Source organism: Buceros rhinoceros, unplaced genomic scaffold (assembly GCF_000710305.1).
Source record: "Buceros rhinoceros silvestris isolate BGI_N320 unplaced genomic scaffold, ASM71030v1 scaffold20259, whole genome shotgun sequence".
Taxonomy (NCBI): Eukaryota; Metazoa; Chordata; class Aves; order Bucerotiformes; family Bucerotidae; genus Buceros; species Buceros rhinoceros.
In genome coordinates, this window is record NW_010433629.1 from 1 (window position 1) to 16,445 (window position 16,445).

A 16,445-nucleotide genomic window follows, 5' to 3' on the forward strand; every position below is an offset into this window, starting at 1 on the left:
TGACTGGTTCACCTCAGTATTAATACATTAATATTAAGACACGTCTAGACTAATTTTTAGATAGATAAAAAATGAGCATACAAGTAAAGATAATGTTTTTAGAGACACTAACAGCACTTTTGTTTATCTGGGATAGTTAACCTTTTCAAAAATTAGCAGCTTGTATCGGCTAAGGCAGGATACAGCACTAGCAGTTCTGGTGTATTTCTGATAATCAAATAGAGCACTTGTCACATATTCCGTTCATCAGTTAAACTTTACACTGATAAAAATAAATAAATTATAATGAGCACTAAAACTTATTTCTTGTGAGGCAAGTTATCAGCCAACCCAGACATGGACTGCTCTGCATCACAGAAATAATTCACCTGTAAGTTGAGCCCATTTTTAAAATCAGTGAACTCTGAAGTATCTGCCAATATACTTCTCCTGAAATGCTAACAAAAGGAGGGCTGTAACATGTCTGAGAGGGACAAAGGTTTTAGAAATTAATTTTTGTGAAAGCCAAATTCAACTCCTTGTAAGACTCTTAACTGTTCTTGTCAGGCAGAAGCCAGACTTGCCATCCTCTTGGTGACAAAGATACGCACCTTTGTCTTCAGAGATCTTAACAGACTTTTGAAGCTTCCAGTGCTTGCTATTACTTGACACTTGCACTATATGAAATTCTTTAACGCCAGTCTCACTCTAGAGAAGAAACAAAAATTATGTCAAATAAGAACACACACAACTGTGATGTTCTACATAGCACAGTAAGTGTTCATTGCAAGGTGGCATCATTAGAACCTTAATTTAACTCATTATTCACACCATTCATAATACAGTATTAGAGAGACAAGAAGAGATTTAAGACACACTGTAACATAAAACAAAAGTCCCAGCTCACAGCAGCTTTCAATTCCAGTAGACAAAGCTTTACAAAGAGGGAACAAAGATCCCCCAGAAAAATACCCACAAGCTAGTATATGAGATGAAGATAGCTATACCAAAACCTAGGCTTTTAACTCCAGTGCAGAACTCTGTCCACAAGGCCACTTATTTCATCACCATTATTTCAGGAACATCACTAGTTCACAAATCCCAGGAACTGAAGAACTTTTTTAAACAAATTTACACAATGAGAAGTAGCTTTTGAGCTCGGTTTCCTTTCTTGGAAAGAATGAGGTGGTAGTGGAAAATTAAGTCTCACATAGTGTTATCTGTCAGCTTTGTAAGTACTTTACAAAACGTTCCTCCTCAAAGGAGCGGACAACATTTGCTTTAGTAGCGTAAGAAAAAAAAAATAGAGCGTACACACCTTTAAAACAAAGTGAAAACTCAGCTCAGTGATTCCACTACCAGCTAAGCGTCTAGGGATTCTATAAACAGAGGATTCAATTACCTTGCTTTGTGGCTGAAAAAAGGGGAGCAGCTTTGCCAAAACAATGAGTAAATTTAAATTAGCATGGTATGAAAAACTGCAATATTTTCACCTGCTTTAAGTCAGCAGATCACAACAGACATATCTGTATTTGGATTATATTTGCAATAACGTCTTTGAGTTTTGTAACAAATGTAAACACAGAAGCTTCAGTTTTGACTTCATATTACCACTAATTCTACCAGTGTTTTCACGGAAAGGTTGCAGGAGGCATAGGTTGTCTTATTCAGAACTATCTTGAAAGCTGTGATCATCAAGAGTGTTCATGAATTTGGAATAAATCTTCCCAAAAGAAAAAAGATTCCGAATCACAGTACTGGAATTTGCTTAGCATAGAAACAGTTCTACTAGACTTGCATATGAGATACAACTTAGTACTCACCTTCCAATGGTATCTGGAATGATTAAATACACAAGGTCTACTTAATGTTTACAAAGTAATTGTAAAAACCTGTTACTTAGTCTTGATGCTACTGAGCTTTAGATCGGTATTATTATGAAAAATAAGAACTTACAGTATTGATATTTTCTACATCCACGAACAGCAACATATTGTCCCCTCTGCCTTCTTCATCTTCAAGTGCATTACTTCTGCAGACAGTGGCTCGAATGTGCAGAGACCGGCTAGTGCATATAACTGCAGTGTGCCTTAATACTCTATGACTAGGAAGGAGGGGAGGAAGAAGAAGGTCATTCTGAACAACCAGAACTGCTGTCACCAAGAAGCTCAGCTTTTATGTCTGTCATCAATATTAAGGCCATTAGATAATTTACTCCTTTCCTTCACCAAAGAAACAGTTTTCTTTCTACCCTCCCACGAAAACTATTATTTTTAACAATCACGCTGCATGGGCAGGTGCTCTTAGCCAGTCTCCTAGTCAGTTTGAAATACTGGAGAAAAAAGGTCCGTATGCTGCTGTGATGAAAAACACATCAAGAATATTTCAGATTTAAAACAACTGAACTGGTGAAAGCAAACAGGCATGTACTGACACAGGGATATCATTAAGCGACTCAAAATCTGATTTCCAAAGCATATGGTGGCATTGAGTGAATAAACCATAAAAGGCCCAGTAGTTAGTCACATCTCTTGCATAAACATTTACCAAAGAAGCACTTAGAGAGAATACCACTGCATTCAACAAACTCCCCTGAACCAAAAATCTTGGAAGTTTACTTCTAGAACCATCACTCTCTCTTTTACCAGGCACAGTCAACCCTGAGGTCAGCAAGCCCTTTGTGTAAGTTATCTTCCTGCGTTTCTGAAGATGAGTAAACTTCAATTCTTGGACAGCATCAAAGCACATGAGCTCGGTATCTAACCCCTCCAGAGAGAAGAACTTTCATCATAATACAATTACTAACAACATTTTAACTAAGAACAAAAACTTTTGTTCAAAGACAAGGCTTTGTTTTATAAAATGCAGAAACAAATTAGGCCCTGATTTTTTCCCCTATGCCTCAAAGATGTGCTTCAAGAGCAACTAAATACGAACAAAGTTTGTGTTAAGAGCATTCCATTAACCCTCCTTTTATTAAATTATTTTAATAATTGCCACTTCGATAGAGCAGTGTAGGCTATGCCATTTCATACAGAAGTTTGATCATAGAGCAGAAAAAATATTGCTTAGAATAGCAGATAACTGGGCACTTTCACATCAATCCAGCAACCGAGAACAATTCAGTAAGATTTATGTTTGCAATGTTTGATATATCCAGTAAGTATGACAGAAAAAAGTAGATGAAAACTTACCACATTTTTGAGTGTCTTTTAATACTTTCATAGTAAAACAAAAAGTTAATTTCATGAACACCTTCTTCATCTGGTCCCCGTAACCACATTGGCAGCTGCACCGAAGCCCCAGGAAGAAGAACAGCATCAGGAAGCGGGACGTGTATTACTTCAGGCTGACCTCCTGTGCCAACCCCAAAGTCTACAGAAGAAGCTGAAGATAGCAGTGCTGTACGCACAGAGGTAGGATCTGTCACAACAGTCTTGTACGCACTACAGTTCTCAGAAGCTGAAGGACTCAGTGGCGTTAGAACTGCAGTATTTCCACCAAAAGTAAAAAATTCTGGATGCTTGGACACAACCTTCAGTGCGGTAAGAGGACACTTGCTTACGTTCACAAACTCTACATACGCTTTTCTGATCTCTCCGCAGAGAAGCCCTGTAGGAAAATTTATAAAGAACACCTGTATGGGAGAGAACAGGAGAAAAGAAAAACCCGAACATTGAGCCAAGTTATGAATGTGCATGAAAACAACCACCACCATGTTTAAACTATACAGCTTCCTGAGGAGGGGAAGTGGAGAGGGAGGTGCTGAGCTCTTCTCCCTGGTATCCAGTGCCAGGACACATGGGAATGGTTCAAAGCCGCGCCAGGGGAGTTCAAACTGGACATGAGGAAACATTTCTTTACCGAGAGGGTGGTCAAACACCGGAACAGGCTTCCTAGAGAGGTGGTAGGTGCCCCAAGTCTGCCAGTGTGCGAGAGGCATCTGGACAATGCCCTTGGTAAGATGCTTTAACTTTTGGTCAGCCCTGGAGCGGTTGGGCAGCTGGACTAGAGGATTGTTCCAGGTCCCTTCCAACTGAAAGTGTCTAGTCTATACAGCAGTTAGACCACTTTAATAACACTAATAAGGAAAACCACTGGATTTTAATTAGCCAACTTAAAGAACTATTCTAGATGAATAGCAAGTAAACAGAAAAAAGCTTCTTTGCCTCTTCCCCCTCACCTTGATATCTGGCTACAAAAGCTGTTGCCAACTGAAATTCTAAGGGGAATATAACAATTTCAGATGAGTATCAATTTGGAGGCTTCGAATGTCATTCAGGAAAAAAAACCCACAGGAGCTTGGCACTGAGATCAGTAGTTAACTGGAAAGTTTTAGGCATTCACAAAGTCTAAGACTTCATTGTTAGAATTACATGTATAAGCTCTGATTCAGCTAGTTACTCAAAACTGCCAAGAGAAAATAGCTACATACCTCCAGCAAAGGCATTTCTTCTGTAATAATGGGATCCAAGCGTCGATCAGGTCCATATTTAATAGATGTTTTTTCCCCTTTTGTGTTATTAAGCCGAGGTCCTTGGATTTCTAAATCTTGTCGTCCTCGTACAGATAACCCATTAGAGACAAATTTGCCTGAAACAATTTAAGTTTTACTAATTATCTTAGAAGTAATTAAGTTTGGTTCCTGAGAAGTGACCCAAAGCTCCCTACCCAACATCAAAAGTAATTTTGATTTTTCTGTTATTGGGCACTTGTGGTGTTCATTGACTAAGCAGCACCACTGACAAAGGACTACTCAAAGCTTATTGTCACACGTAACACATTACTACTGTGACTTCAGCCAGCCAGTCATCCATTGTTGTGGACTTACTCTGCCCTTTAGAGTTTGTCTATAATGGGAGGGTGAGGGGGATGTGGAACATGAAGATGATTTATTTAATTTCCTTTCCCAATTTCTGCCAAGCTGGAAAAGTCACCCAAAATATTTATTTCCTTCAAACACAAACCACGACTCTCCAACTGCTTTTTATTTCAAAGGTTTCCAGTTCATAGATAGCTAAACAAACTTCATTATTTCTTTTAGGCACTTTCAAACATGTACTATAACCCCCATTTCCTCAAATAACTAAATTTTCCCTGAGAGACAGTTTCAGATGAACGACTCAACAAAACAGATCAAGTTACGTGCAATTAACAAGCCACTTAGATGTTAATACAGAGGAAAAAGAACCAAAATAGAGTCAAGATGCTAAAAAAATATAATTGTATTAGCCAAATTTAAATTCAGGAATCTATGCAAAGAACTTCAGGGCAACATTTAGACAAAAGCTAATCAAGAAGACCCAGAAGAAAAATGAATGGCAAAAGAATCAATACAGATTCAACATGGCATTGATGGAATACTTAAGTTTTGATTTTTTTTTAATGATTTCAGAATTTCCACAGATTTAAAAGGAACAGTAAGTATGGGTTTGGCAGAGGCTGCTTCCTTTCTTGTGAGATTCCTATGGTGCCAGTTCATTGTCTTCCTCTTCCAGATATTTCCCTTGTTTCTACATCCTTACCTGAAGGAAGGCCTTGCATCATGATAGTAAACATTAAACACTGTAATTTAGTTCTACTCTGCAGAAGCCATGTCTTCCCCTTCCAGAGACACACAGCATAAGGAAATGACACACTTACCTGTCTGTAATCCAATAGAAGGATCTATCCCATCTAATGTCACAGAACCCTGAACAGTGCCAAGATTATAAACGACTCCCAGAATATGTAGCTCCCCTGTTTGATGGGGAAAGAGCTTTAGTCTTGCCTGTGGAGATACGTTAAATTTTTGTTGTTGTTGCTACTAGAAAAATGTCCAATTTACACATTTACTTTACAGTCATATCAGACGTAACTGCATATAGTAACCACAGGTCACTCACTGGATTTAAAATTCCATTTACACAGAATTTACCAAGCCAGTTCAAAGCCAAGATGCTCATTACATTAGGAAAGAATCCTAAATTGTGACAAGACTGAACTTCAGAGGCAGAATCACAGAATAGCTGAAGTTGGAAAGAAGCTCTGGAGGTCATCCTGTCCAACTTGCCTGCTCAAGCAGGGCCAGCTGACCAGGGCCATGTCCGAATGGCTTTTAGCATCTCCAGGGATGGAGACTCCACAGTCTCTCTGGGCAGTCTGTACCCAGTCATTATCCCAGGAAATCAAAAGAAAACAAAAAAGCCAAAAAACTGTTTCCTGTTGTTCAGACGAAATCTATTTCAGTTTCTGTCCACTGCCTCTTGTCTCAGCACATCCTCCCTTCAGATATTTATACACTGATGAGATTCAAAAGATCCAGTACATTTCATATATCAGTAGTATTTTCTGTAACTTTAGCATTAAGTTCAGATCGTAACTCTGAACTCCACCCTGACATTTAACTCTGAAAAGATTATTTTACAACAAAGTCTAGTACTTACCACTTTTGTCTCCTCACTATTAATTAAAAATTCTGCTATTGCTTCTGTTCCTATCGTATCATCATCACACGTTCCCTGAAAACAAGAAACAGCTCTTCAGGTACCATTACTCCAAGGCAGAAAAAGTGCCATAAATTTTACTTCGCACACCTTTCCCTAAAGTGTTCAAAAAAGTGTACCAATTCCAAACTGCAGACAGGACCAGCAGGGGCTCTATGCCCAGCTTTGCCGCAGGCTTTCTGAATTAAAGCAGCAGCTAGAGAGCTCAGTAACATTTATTTGAGAGAAATTTAAGATTTATCACTATGAATTGGAACCATTCCCAATCAATTTCACTGATGCTCACAGAAGTATTTATCATATCATTAAAGCAGCAATTCAGATCATAACAGAAGGGAAAGCGTATGGTAATCCTCAAGACTTAGTTATACGAAACCATGTTTATTACTCTGGCAAACACAACACCTTTAGAGATCACTACGTTCCAAATGCTTTTGGCCAGGAAACCAAATTATTGAAGAATTTACTGTAATATTCAGTATTAGAACATATTAAAACCTTAAAAGTATGAAAGTGAGAACAGTCCTTCGGAAGCAAGTTTTGGCAGTTTAGTTGAAGTGTGAAATTAAGCAGTAGGAAGTAGTTCATCTAAAGTACTCAAAATATTAATACAACAAACTTTCATTTTTCTTCTAACCCAGATACCAAGATGTCCTGAGGTCATACCAGCACAATTTTCCACAAAACACATTTCACTATGTACAGTAGCTCCAGTAGCTTAAGTTAAGAAAAAGCTATTTGATAATACCCCTGTCGACACTGCAAGTCACGTCTGCTGGTCAAGGCTAATGTGACTCAAAACAGACGTACTACACACACAATGAAGAGCTGCAAGTATTTTGCTTTGCATTACAGTACTCACTGTAGTTCATTTGTTAACTTGGCTGCTCCATGTCCTATGAATCTAGGAAAATCTAAACAATGCGTAACGAAATTTAGTAGCTACTTTTTTAATTTACTCTTAAACCAGCTGTTTTCATACTCCAGAATTTTGAAGACTTAAGTTTAATACTCTATAACCGTAGCTATTTGATTCTGGTTGAACAAGGATAAAGCTTTCCTTACCAGCTCTTTTGCTTCTCCATCATGCTTCACATTGAAGTCTTTAGGTTGAAACTTCCACAGCAGTGAAAGGTCAGTCAAAAGAAGTGGAACTTTCAGAGGGTTTCGGAATGACACTTCTACAGTTATTGGTTCTGTTGAAAAAGTGCAAGAAGATGACAACAGGCTATTCCCACTGTAGTCTGAAAGCTCACCTAACTCAAAGCATTTTTACGCCAACAGCTCGCACAAGCACATTGATGGAACTTTGGTTTAAATCTACAATAACACAGGAAATACTGCACAAAGTTATTCAGCTCACTTCAATTTGAACTGTTTAAATCTTAACTTTACCTTCTATCACAGCAAGTGGAAATTTGGAGTTGTCCGAGTAGCGATTTAAACAGAACTGCGTCGGTTGAAAGTTTGAAGGTATTACTCCTTTATTTACCACAGAAACAACCTGCTCCTCAAGCTCCTTCCACTGTTGTGATGATTCCGAGTCATACTCCTGATCCAGACTTACGTGCGTAGCTGCCTGCTTTTCACCTAGCATGAGTAAGGGAATCTTAGAAGATGAGAACAGGGGCATGCAACAGCTGCAACGCAGGGCTGCACCAGCCATTTGGGAAGTATTGTTAAAGTATTTTAACTTCTCAGTCACTGTTATTTCTGTTACAATTGTTTTAATTCAATGAATTGCAAGACATTTTCAAATATGCACTGAGGAAAATTTGAGTATAAATCTATTTGCAAATTGTGAGAGCCCAAGATTTTAGCATGCTTTGTGATATACTCAGCTTGCAGATTATTTTTACTTTATTTGTACTTTACTTTAGCACAGCCCTGGCTTATCTAACTATTTCCACTCTGCTTACTTGCATTCAGGAAACACAGCGTTTTAAATGTTTAATCCAAGAGAAAGTTAACTGTAAAGCTAATTTCTAGCATTGGCACTAGCACCTAGAATTTGCTAAAGCAAATCCCTTTCATGAAGTTCATTAGATTTGCATTGAAGCTTCCCAGCTATGAAAAATAATGGCAGTCAGCACATAGGCATATGCAGATTTCATATTTACAGAGGAAGTCTGAAAACATCTAGCAAATCGGTATTAAGTTTAAGCTTTTCTTTTGAAATCTTAAGAAATTACCTTGTCATATTAGTATTACCAATGATAGATTTTTTTTTTTAAAATGCCACTAACTCCTGCAACTCATTTTGGTTCCATAAGTAAGGGACTTCAATCCATTTACATAAGATTTTCTAACCTTCTGCTGGTCTTCGATCATGCCCAAAGAAAACACGTGTTGCCGAGCTGTTAATATATGGTAAAGGAAGCTGGGGTAAGGGACCGTCAGGTGATAGCTGGGTAACATTCTGGAGCAAAGGAAGAAAAGAGTGTCAAACCATTTTGCAAATACATCATGTCCATGCTGTACACTGCCAAGGTCTGAAGAAGGAAGTCAACTTATAAGCACTCCATGTTTTAACAGGTAGCATTTTTTTAAGATGGAATGAATCATTTCAATTATCTGTTTTGATAGTTTCTTCTGCTTTGACAGTCTGAAGTAGTAATTTTTTTCTTCAATAAGAGTTTAAGGTTTGTGAAATCTTTATGGAAGAAGAATAATGACTATTGTGGCTACAAGGCTGTTACAAGCTTTGTTGTAAAGCTTGACACTAACTGAAAATTTTATAAACCACAGTCACTATTACACAAGACTCTCACCACAGAGAGATATACATGATATACATGGACTCAAACACCATCCTCAAGTAAGATCTACTATAACTTAAATACCACAGAAATTCTTTTTACGAGCTTTAAAAAGACAATAACTAACCACATGGCTGGAAGTTGTGGGGTGATACCAGCACTAAACACCTCCAGTAATGAGCATGGTATACTATAATCCAGAATCCCTCACAAACTTACAGGCAGCTCAGTGAGTGACTTGGTCTACGTAAACCGTATTAAAGAATAAATGTCACTAGAACAAAAAAGGGAGTACTTCACAGTACCAGAAAAAGTGACAGAGCTACCTAGTCTTTATTAAACGTTATCGAAAGTCTCAAAAATCATTACAAATTGATCAAAATAAAAGAGATCCACTTCTCAAACTGAAGGATCACAAGTTGCAGTTCAGCCATGACCATCAAAAGAAGTTCATTCCACTGTAATAAAACACACAGAGTCACAGTAATACCCATCAGTGGAAGTACACTTAATACACACATGAGATGCAGCATATCTGGTTTTTTTGAAGCCTAAAGTAAAAAATGAACTCATCAACTAGATTAAAAACAACCCTGGAACAAAGCAAGTGTCATTAAAAGATTTTTCTCTCACTTTATAGAAAATTACTGCTAATAAAATTACTGATTACTCAAGGAACAAAGAAAATGAAAAGTCATTTACCTTATAAACATAAAGATATTCTCTTAAAAAAGCTCCTTGCTGAGCTGGAGGCTGTTTACTATCATTGATCAAAATATGCCTGAAGGCAGACACAGCATTGTCAAGCTGACGAAGCGTAAAGGACTGGCGACCAATAGTGAAGTTAATATGGTCTTCTGCGAGAGACCAGCCTTTCCCTTTGTAAACCTGCATGGCTTGACAGTAGCAACGTAAGGCATGTTTTTTCTGCAAGAAAAAAACCACAACAATTTCTCAAATAATCCTGTGAACCACTCGTGATATTAGGAAGACTGAACAGTAAGACAGAGGTTACTGAAGTTTTTACCACCAGCACCCCACTATGCTAAGCGTCATGTTTGCAAACTGTACCTCATACCACCTGGTCTACATTAATCCAAGCACAGAAGTGAGGGTTCCTACAGCACAGAGCCTAACCTGCAGATTACACTGATGTCTTCAAAGACTAGAGTAACAGGTAGTAAGTTAAAAAAAATTAAGTAACACTAGAAGACTGCTTTTAAAGCAGTGCTCTGTGCTTCAGGACAGACTGCTGAAGCCTGCAGAGCTGCACTGCCAAGCCTCAGGACATAAACTAGATTTGACACATTTCAGTTCACTTCTGTAACTGAACTCCCTGTATGACACTTCCAGTTGATTGTTGTTCAGTAGACACACTTGGGCCAAAATCCAGGCCAAGCAAACCAATGAACCACAGCCCTACAAGACAAAATTACCAGCTGCATCAGCCGGTGGGAGGTAGATGCTCTGCTCCCAATCAGCTCCACAGTCCCCCTCCTGTCAGGACCTGGGCATTCAATCCCAAGTCTAGGTATTGAACATCTGCAAAGGCCCTCACTGTACAGGCGAGTCTCAGCTTCTAAATAAAGGGAACAGCATTTCCTTTTTTACAGCAGCAATGGGAAAAATCTAAGATATGTTCAAATTGGTATGGTGCTAACAGCAGAGCACAAGCAGTAAATCCTTAACATCAGCAGATATTTCTAACATTTTAAAACATGGTATTACAGTATGCAGCTGAGCAGCCTGTCTGACTTCTCTCCGGTAGCATTTAGTATTTTAGTGTCTTTAAGGTTATAGAAGGAAAACATAACCTACATTTACTGTAAAACTGAAAAAGCATTCCTTGGAGAACAGAATCCCTACAAGAATTACATAGACACAAACAACAAAAGCTGTTAAATGAAGACCAAGTCAAAGCTTTACAAAATGTGTGCAGTTTTCCAGGCAAAGGAGTGAGACATAAAAAGAATAAGTAAATAAAACCTCTGATCAATAGCTCACTGCCAGTACTATATGTCATATCAATAGAGGGGGAACTACTGCATGAAGAAAACCAAGGAGGGGGGAAATATTCCTGCTATTCTTCATATCTGTGATTTTAAATACAGAAGCCAAGAATACAATACTTTTTACTGTCCTTATCAGGACAATAAATCAAGATTGGGTAGGTTGGGAGAATACCCCCACAAGAACATAGGGCTTTGTTTCAAACAGAATTGTGATGCCTGAGTTCTCCAGTATTGTTTCCAATATTGTTTTGCTCCAGTATTTGCCTTGCAGTACACATTAATTTCTAGCACAGGTTTGCAGCTTATAGGTAAACTGACTGTATTCAAGGATGCTCCACAACTGAACTCTGCTGTTGATCTCAGCAAGAAACAAGCACAAACTATTTTTAGAGTCTATCCCACAAATGAGGTAGAAATAACTTGTGTGCTTTATGTCCAACGAACTTTGAGTTTATTTACCACAGTCACAGCTCTCTGTGCAGAAGTGTGAAAGGAAGTAAACACAAACTGATTCATATTGGTTTAACTGCTACTTTAGACTAAGCAACCCTAAACAGATGCTTTAGTTTGTCTTACAGTAACTGCTCACACACCTGCACCTCCATCAAAAAAAGCATGTGATTAAGGCACCAGAAAAGACAGGTACCTAAATTTTTCTATTATTTAATAAATTAAGGGTTTAACAAATCCCTGCCTCCTGCAAACTCACTTTTATCTCAAGAGTAAAAATACTCCTTTAACCAAATAAAAAGCTTTGTTTCACTGTGTATAAAATTGATACCCAGAAATCACACTTCATTTAAGGCTCAAGTCAGTGATCTGATTCAGCATTACTTCCAAGACAGAAGTAAAAGACTAAGCTGATCAGGGAAGAAGTCATTTTCAGAAGATAATGTAGCTGAATACTTCTAACACAAAAGCATCAGAAGTCAAACAACTTTTTCCATACTAATGACACGTTTAACATATTTTTCAGGCTATCAAGTATCAAGCGTATTTTCCATGCATAAAGATGACACTTACCTGGCCTGCTTTACTAAACCTATGGCCAGCCAATATCATATGAAATGCAAACTTTCTAACCATGGGACTTTTCATATTTATAAAGCAATGGGCTGCCTGCTCCAAAAGAAGTGCACTGCGAAGATCTGAATCCTATTGAAAAGTAAAAAGGAGAATTAGCCTCAAAGCTAAATACAAACATAACAGTGGCCTTGTTTTAACGCAAACAGGGACAGTAAGCTGTGTCTGTCAGCTGTGAAGCTGAAACTTTTCTATGTACAAACATTATATATGTGTGCATACAGAGGAAAGTAAGACTAAAAGTATTTTTCACTTTGTTGTATGTATAGTGTTCAATACCAAACACATGGTACTTTTCCCCAGTAGAGAGATCTGTATATCAACTTATTTCAGTAGAAGTATCAAGTATTTTCTGCTTTTTCAGTTACTCAGGCTACAGTTTCTAACACTTACCACTACCTCTGAAGCACTCTGCTATTTTTTCCCCTCCCTCCCCCTGCAGATATTAAGGCTAGAAACAAAAAATAAAAGCTTTTACAGGATGAAGTAAAAATAGGTTACAATGGAACTTAGTGAATTTGTATCATTAGAACCAAGATGATTTCTTAATAATGTTCTATTTCTTATTATTACCCTCTTCTCATGTCAAGACACAGCTATATTGCTTTAACTAATCAGAACAGAATCCACATGATTTTACCACAACTGAACTCCGTGTTATCAGTTACGTTCAAGGATCTGTCTGGACTACAAATACAAACCTACACAGTATCCTATGAAGATTTTATTTGCAACTGCCAAAAGGTGTGACAAGCATACTACAGAAAATTTCAAGTTGTAAAATTATTGTGCAGACCTAATAGTATTTAAATTCCTTGCTTAAATAACTTATACCGCTCATGAATTTTGATCAAAGGCTTAAGTGAAGAAGCAAGAATGAAGCTACAGAGATGCTTACAGAACCAAGCAAATTTATTCCATGCTTAATCTGTCCCTGGAAAAGTCTTGGATGCATCATTTGGTGCAGCTGGCCACAAAGCCAGAACTAAGTGGTTAGACTTTCCTCCAAGATCCATAGAAGATGCTGTGCTATTAGTGGTAACACATTTGTTTCACTCTGTTTCAAGTGAGACACTTTCTGGGCTGTTAGAAGCTAATCCCATGCTTAATTTCCACCGATTAGTTAGTATTACAGGAGCGTTCAGGCTAGCTTTCACTTACACAGTAAGATTCCAATGATTCCTAACAGCGGAGCTACAGTAATGCCCTAGCCACTTAATGCCACTTAAACTACAGAGATTTTTGGATTCGATGTAGGATAGTAACCATTATGGCTCTGGCAAGCCAAGCCAATACTCCTAATCCACGAGTTCTTCAGCTGAGTTTAAGAACTTCAGTTCAGTTTAAGAGCTAAGAGGATGTCAATTAGTTATCAAGCCAAAGGTAACAAATGCATATTTAGCACTTTTAAAGAAGTCAAGCAAGTCACTTGACTAGAAAGAAAAACAGTTCTAGTTTCCTCACTTGCAGTGTAAATGGTTTTCTTCACTTTCACTTATTTGCTACCTTTGGCTAGAAAATATCATAGGGCAACGATTAGAATCAAATCCAGAAGTGCCTGGATAAGAAAACAAACAGAGGAAGGGTAAGAGTAGAAAAAGCTACCAAGTGTTTTACCTCACTGGTTAAACGTATCAGAAGAGCAGCTGCCTCTGAGTATTTGCTTTGACTTTTTAAGATTTCAGCACTAAGCAGCACACAGCGTTCAGCCAAAACCATGTTCCTAAAGCAAAAACATAAATGTATTAATAAACACACAAATAAACCACGGAAAACTTTTCACCTCAAATCTAACAAATTTTCTCCGTATCGCAGACTGATGTGCTGTTGTTTATCCTTCTTAAAATGTGAAAGTTCATCCCCTGTAAAACAGCCACATAGAGATTGACGCATCGTGTCCTATCCTACTATGACAGCAGCTTTCTGAAAGTCAAAGCTAGAAAGTCAAAGCTGTCCTATTTTTAAGGACAGTATTACGTTTATAAGAATACCAACTAAAATGATCTGATAAATAAGAAGTCCAACAGCCAGAAATAAGTTGTGCTGGGTTGACCTTGAGAGGTACCGGATGCCCAACAAGCTGCTCCACCGCACCCCCTCCTCAGAAAGATGGGGTAGAAAATTAGATTAAAAAGCTCACGTGCTGAGATAGGACAGGGAGATCACTCAGGAATTACAGTCACAGGCAAAGCAGACTTGGTTTGGGGAAGAGTAAATTAATTTATTGGCAATTAGTAACAGAGGAGGATAGTGATAAATAAAAACAAAACTAAAACACCTTCCCCTGACGACTTCTCCTTCCCAGGCTCAACTTCCCTCCCAGCTCCTCTGCCACCTCCTCCTCCTCCCACCAAGCAGGGCAGGGGGTCATGGAAAAGTTGTTGCAGTCAGTTCATAACACTTCATCTCTGCTGCTTATTCCTTCTTATAGCCCTTCCCCTGCTCTGGCATGGGACCCCTCTTCAAGAACTGCTCCAGCACAGGTCCTTTCCTTGGAGTACAGTCATTCAGGAACAGACTGTTCCAATGTGGGTTCCCCAGGGTGGTCCTGGTTCTGGTCCTGCCCAGAACCTGCTCTGGTGTAGGCTCTCCACAGGTTGCAGCTTCTTTCAGGGCACATCCACCTGCTCTGGCACTGGGTCCTCCCCATGGGCTGCAGTGTGGATCCTTGTCCACTGCAGTCCTCCATGGGCTGCAGGGGGACAACCTGCTTCACCGCGGTCTTCACTACAAGCTGCAGGGAAGCACCTCTTTCATCACTGATGTGGTGTCTGCAGGGCTGTTTCATTTTCTCTCTCTTTCACAGCTGCTGTACATCAATTTTTACCCTTTAAGCATGTTATCACAAAGGCTCTACCAGCACTGCTGACAGGCACAGCTTTGGAAAGCAGTGGGTCTGTTTTGGAGCTGGGTGAAAACTGGCTCTATCCAACACAGAGGCAACTCCAGATGTCTTCTCACAGAAGTCATCCCTGCAGTCACCCCAGTACCAAAATCCTACCAGATAAATCCAAAACACAAGTTTAAGAATGGCACAGATCCTCTTCTGAATCATCCTAGATAAACTAACGTAAGTTACTCTTTAAAAAGTCACCATCATTCTGCGATCTTGTAGTCATCTGGTACCATCACTGTGCAGAGGAAGAAAATTAAGCCACCAGGTGTTTCAACTTTCATTGGATTAGAATGAAAGAAAACAACATACTTGCAGATATCACGATAGGTCTGAATTGCTGTTTCCATATAATGAGCAGGATACGGTCTGGGAGCTCCAGGTTGAAGAAAAGCTGATACTGCTGCCATTTCCTACAAGAGAAATGCAGCACTGTCACTGTAGTTTTTTTTCAACAAATGGCAAACCTCAAAATGCTGAGGAACACATTTCAACAGCTGCTAGGTCACAATTTTTATCTAATCAGTTACTGGCATATAAAAGTATAGCCAAAACACTGTAACTGGTGAAAGATTTAATACAACAGCCTATTTATGGCTCTGCTTGTAATTAACCAGACAGCAAGAGAGTTAGACACACATAAGTGTTTTCGGTTGCTGGCACCCCCAACACCACGCAGAAGCATTGTTTAAGTACTGCCTGATAAGTCCAGGAGAATTTCCTATTGCAGGAACAGTCTCTCTGACACCGAAGCACTACCATCTACTTTATGATGAGGACCGTTTTCTGAGTTTTGCTTCGATGCCTTCTTAGCATTCAAGGAAACTCCAGTAAACATGCCCTCTGAAATTTTACTTCTTTCCTTATGGGGTGAAGACAGGATAACAGAGTTTTTCCTCTAGTAAGCAAAGACTAAGACCCTCTACAGACCATTCATTAAGAAATTCAGGTAACTTCTCAGATTCTCAAAAGGCAGAGCAACTGCCCGCACTGTCAAAATACAACATTTATGTAAAAATTTTACATCCAAATGGGATGAGGCACAAGAATGCTTCCAAAGCTCTACAAAGTTTCACATTTCATCAAGTTACCCAAACATAGTTTCTAAAAATTGTTAAAACAAGCAAATTATTTTTCCCCAATGTTCCCATTTATCTTGTAGAAAATTATTTTAGTCACGTACTCATGCATTGATTTCTCTCGAGATTGAAGGTATATGTGTTTACAGTGAAGT

The 16,445-nt window shown here is 38.7% G+C and overlaps 1 protein-coding gene across 1 annotated transcript in view; it reads right to left on the reverse strand.

The window, feature by feature from the left end:
• Positions 1 to 590: 590 nt before the first annotated feature.
• The window catches only part of TRAPPC8 (trafficking protein particle complex 8), a gene marked incomplete at both ends in the record, with an annotated part of 23,495 nt that continues 7,640 nt past the window's right edge, over positions 591 to 16,445 (reverse strand). Inside the window, 13 exons of the mRNA XM_010144190.1 lie at positions 591 to 687; positions 1,936 to 2,083; positions 3,174 to 3,616; positions 4,415 to 4,572; positions 5,623 to 5,749; positions 6,405 to 6,479; positions 7,530 to 7,660; positions 7,860 to 8,054; positions 8,775 to 8,883; positions 9,926 to 10,150; positions 12,259 to 12,390; positions 13,936 to 14,041; positions 15,524 to 15,624. Coding sequence (XP_010142492.1) covers positions 591 to 687; positions 1,936 to 2,083; positions 3,174 to 3,616; positions 4,415 to 4,572; positions 5,623 to 5,749; positions 6,405 to 6,479; positions 7,530 to 7,660; positions 7,860 to 8,054; positions 8,775 to 8,883; positions 9,926 to 10,150; positions 12,259 to 12,390; positions 13,936 to 14,041; positions 15,524 to 15,624 — 2,047 coding nt within the window. The remainder of the gene's footprint in view (positions 688 to 1,935; positions 2,084 to 3,173; positions 3,617 to 4,414; positions 4,573 to 5,622; positions 5,750 to 6,404; positions 6,480 to 7,529; positions 7,661 to 7,859; positions 8,055 to 8,774; positions 8,884 to 9,925; positions 10,151 to 12,258; positions 12,391 to 13,935; positions 14,042 to 15,523; positions 15,625 to 16,445) is intronic.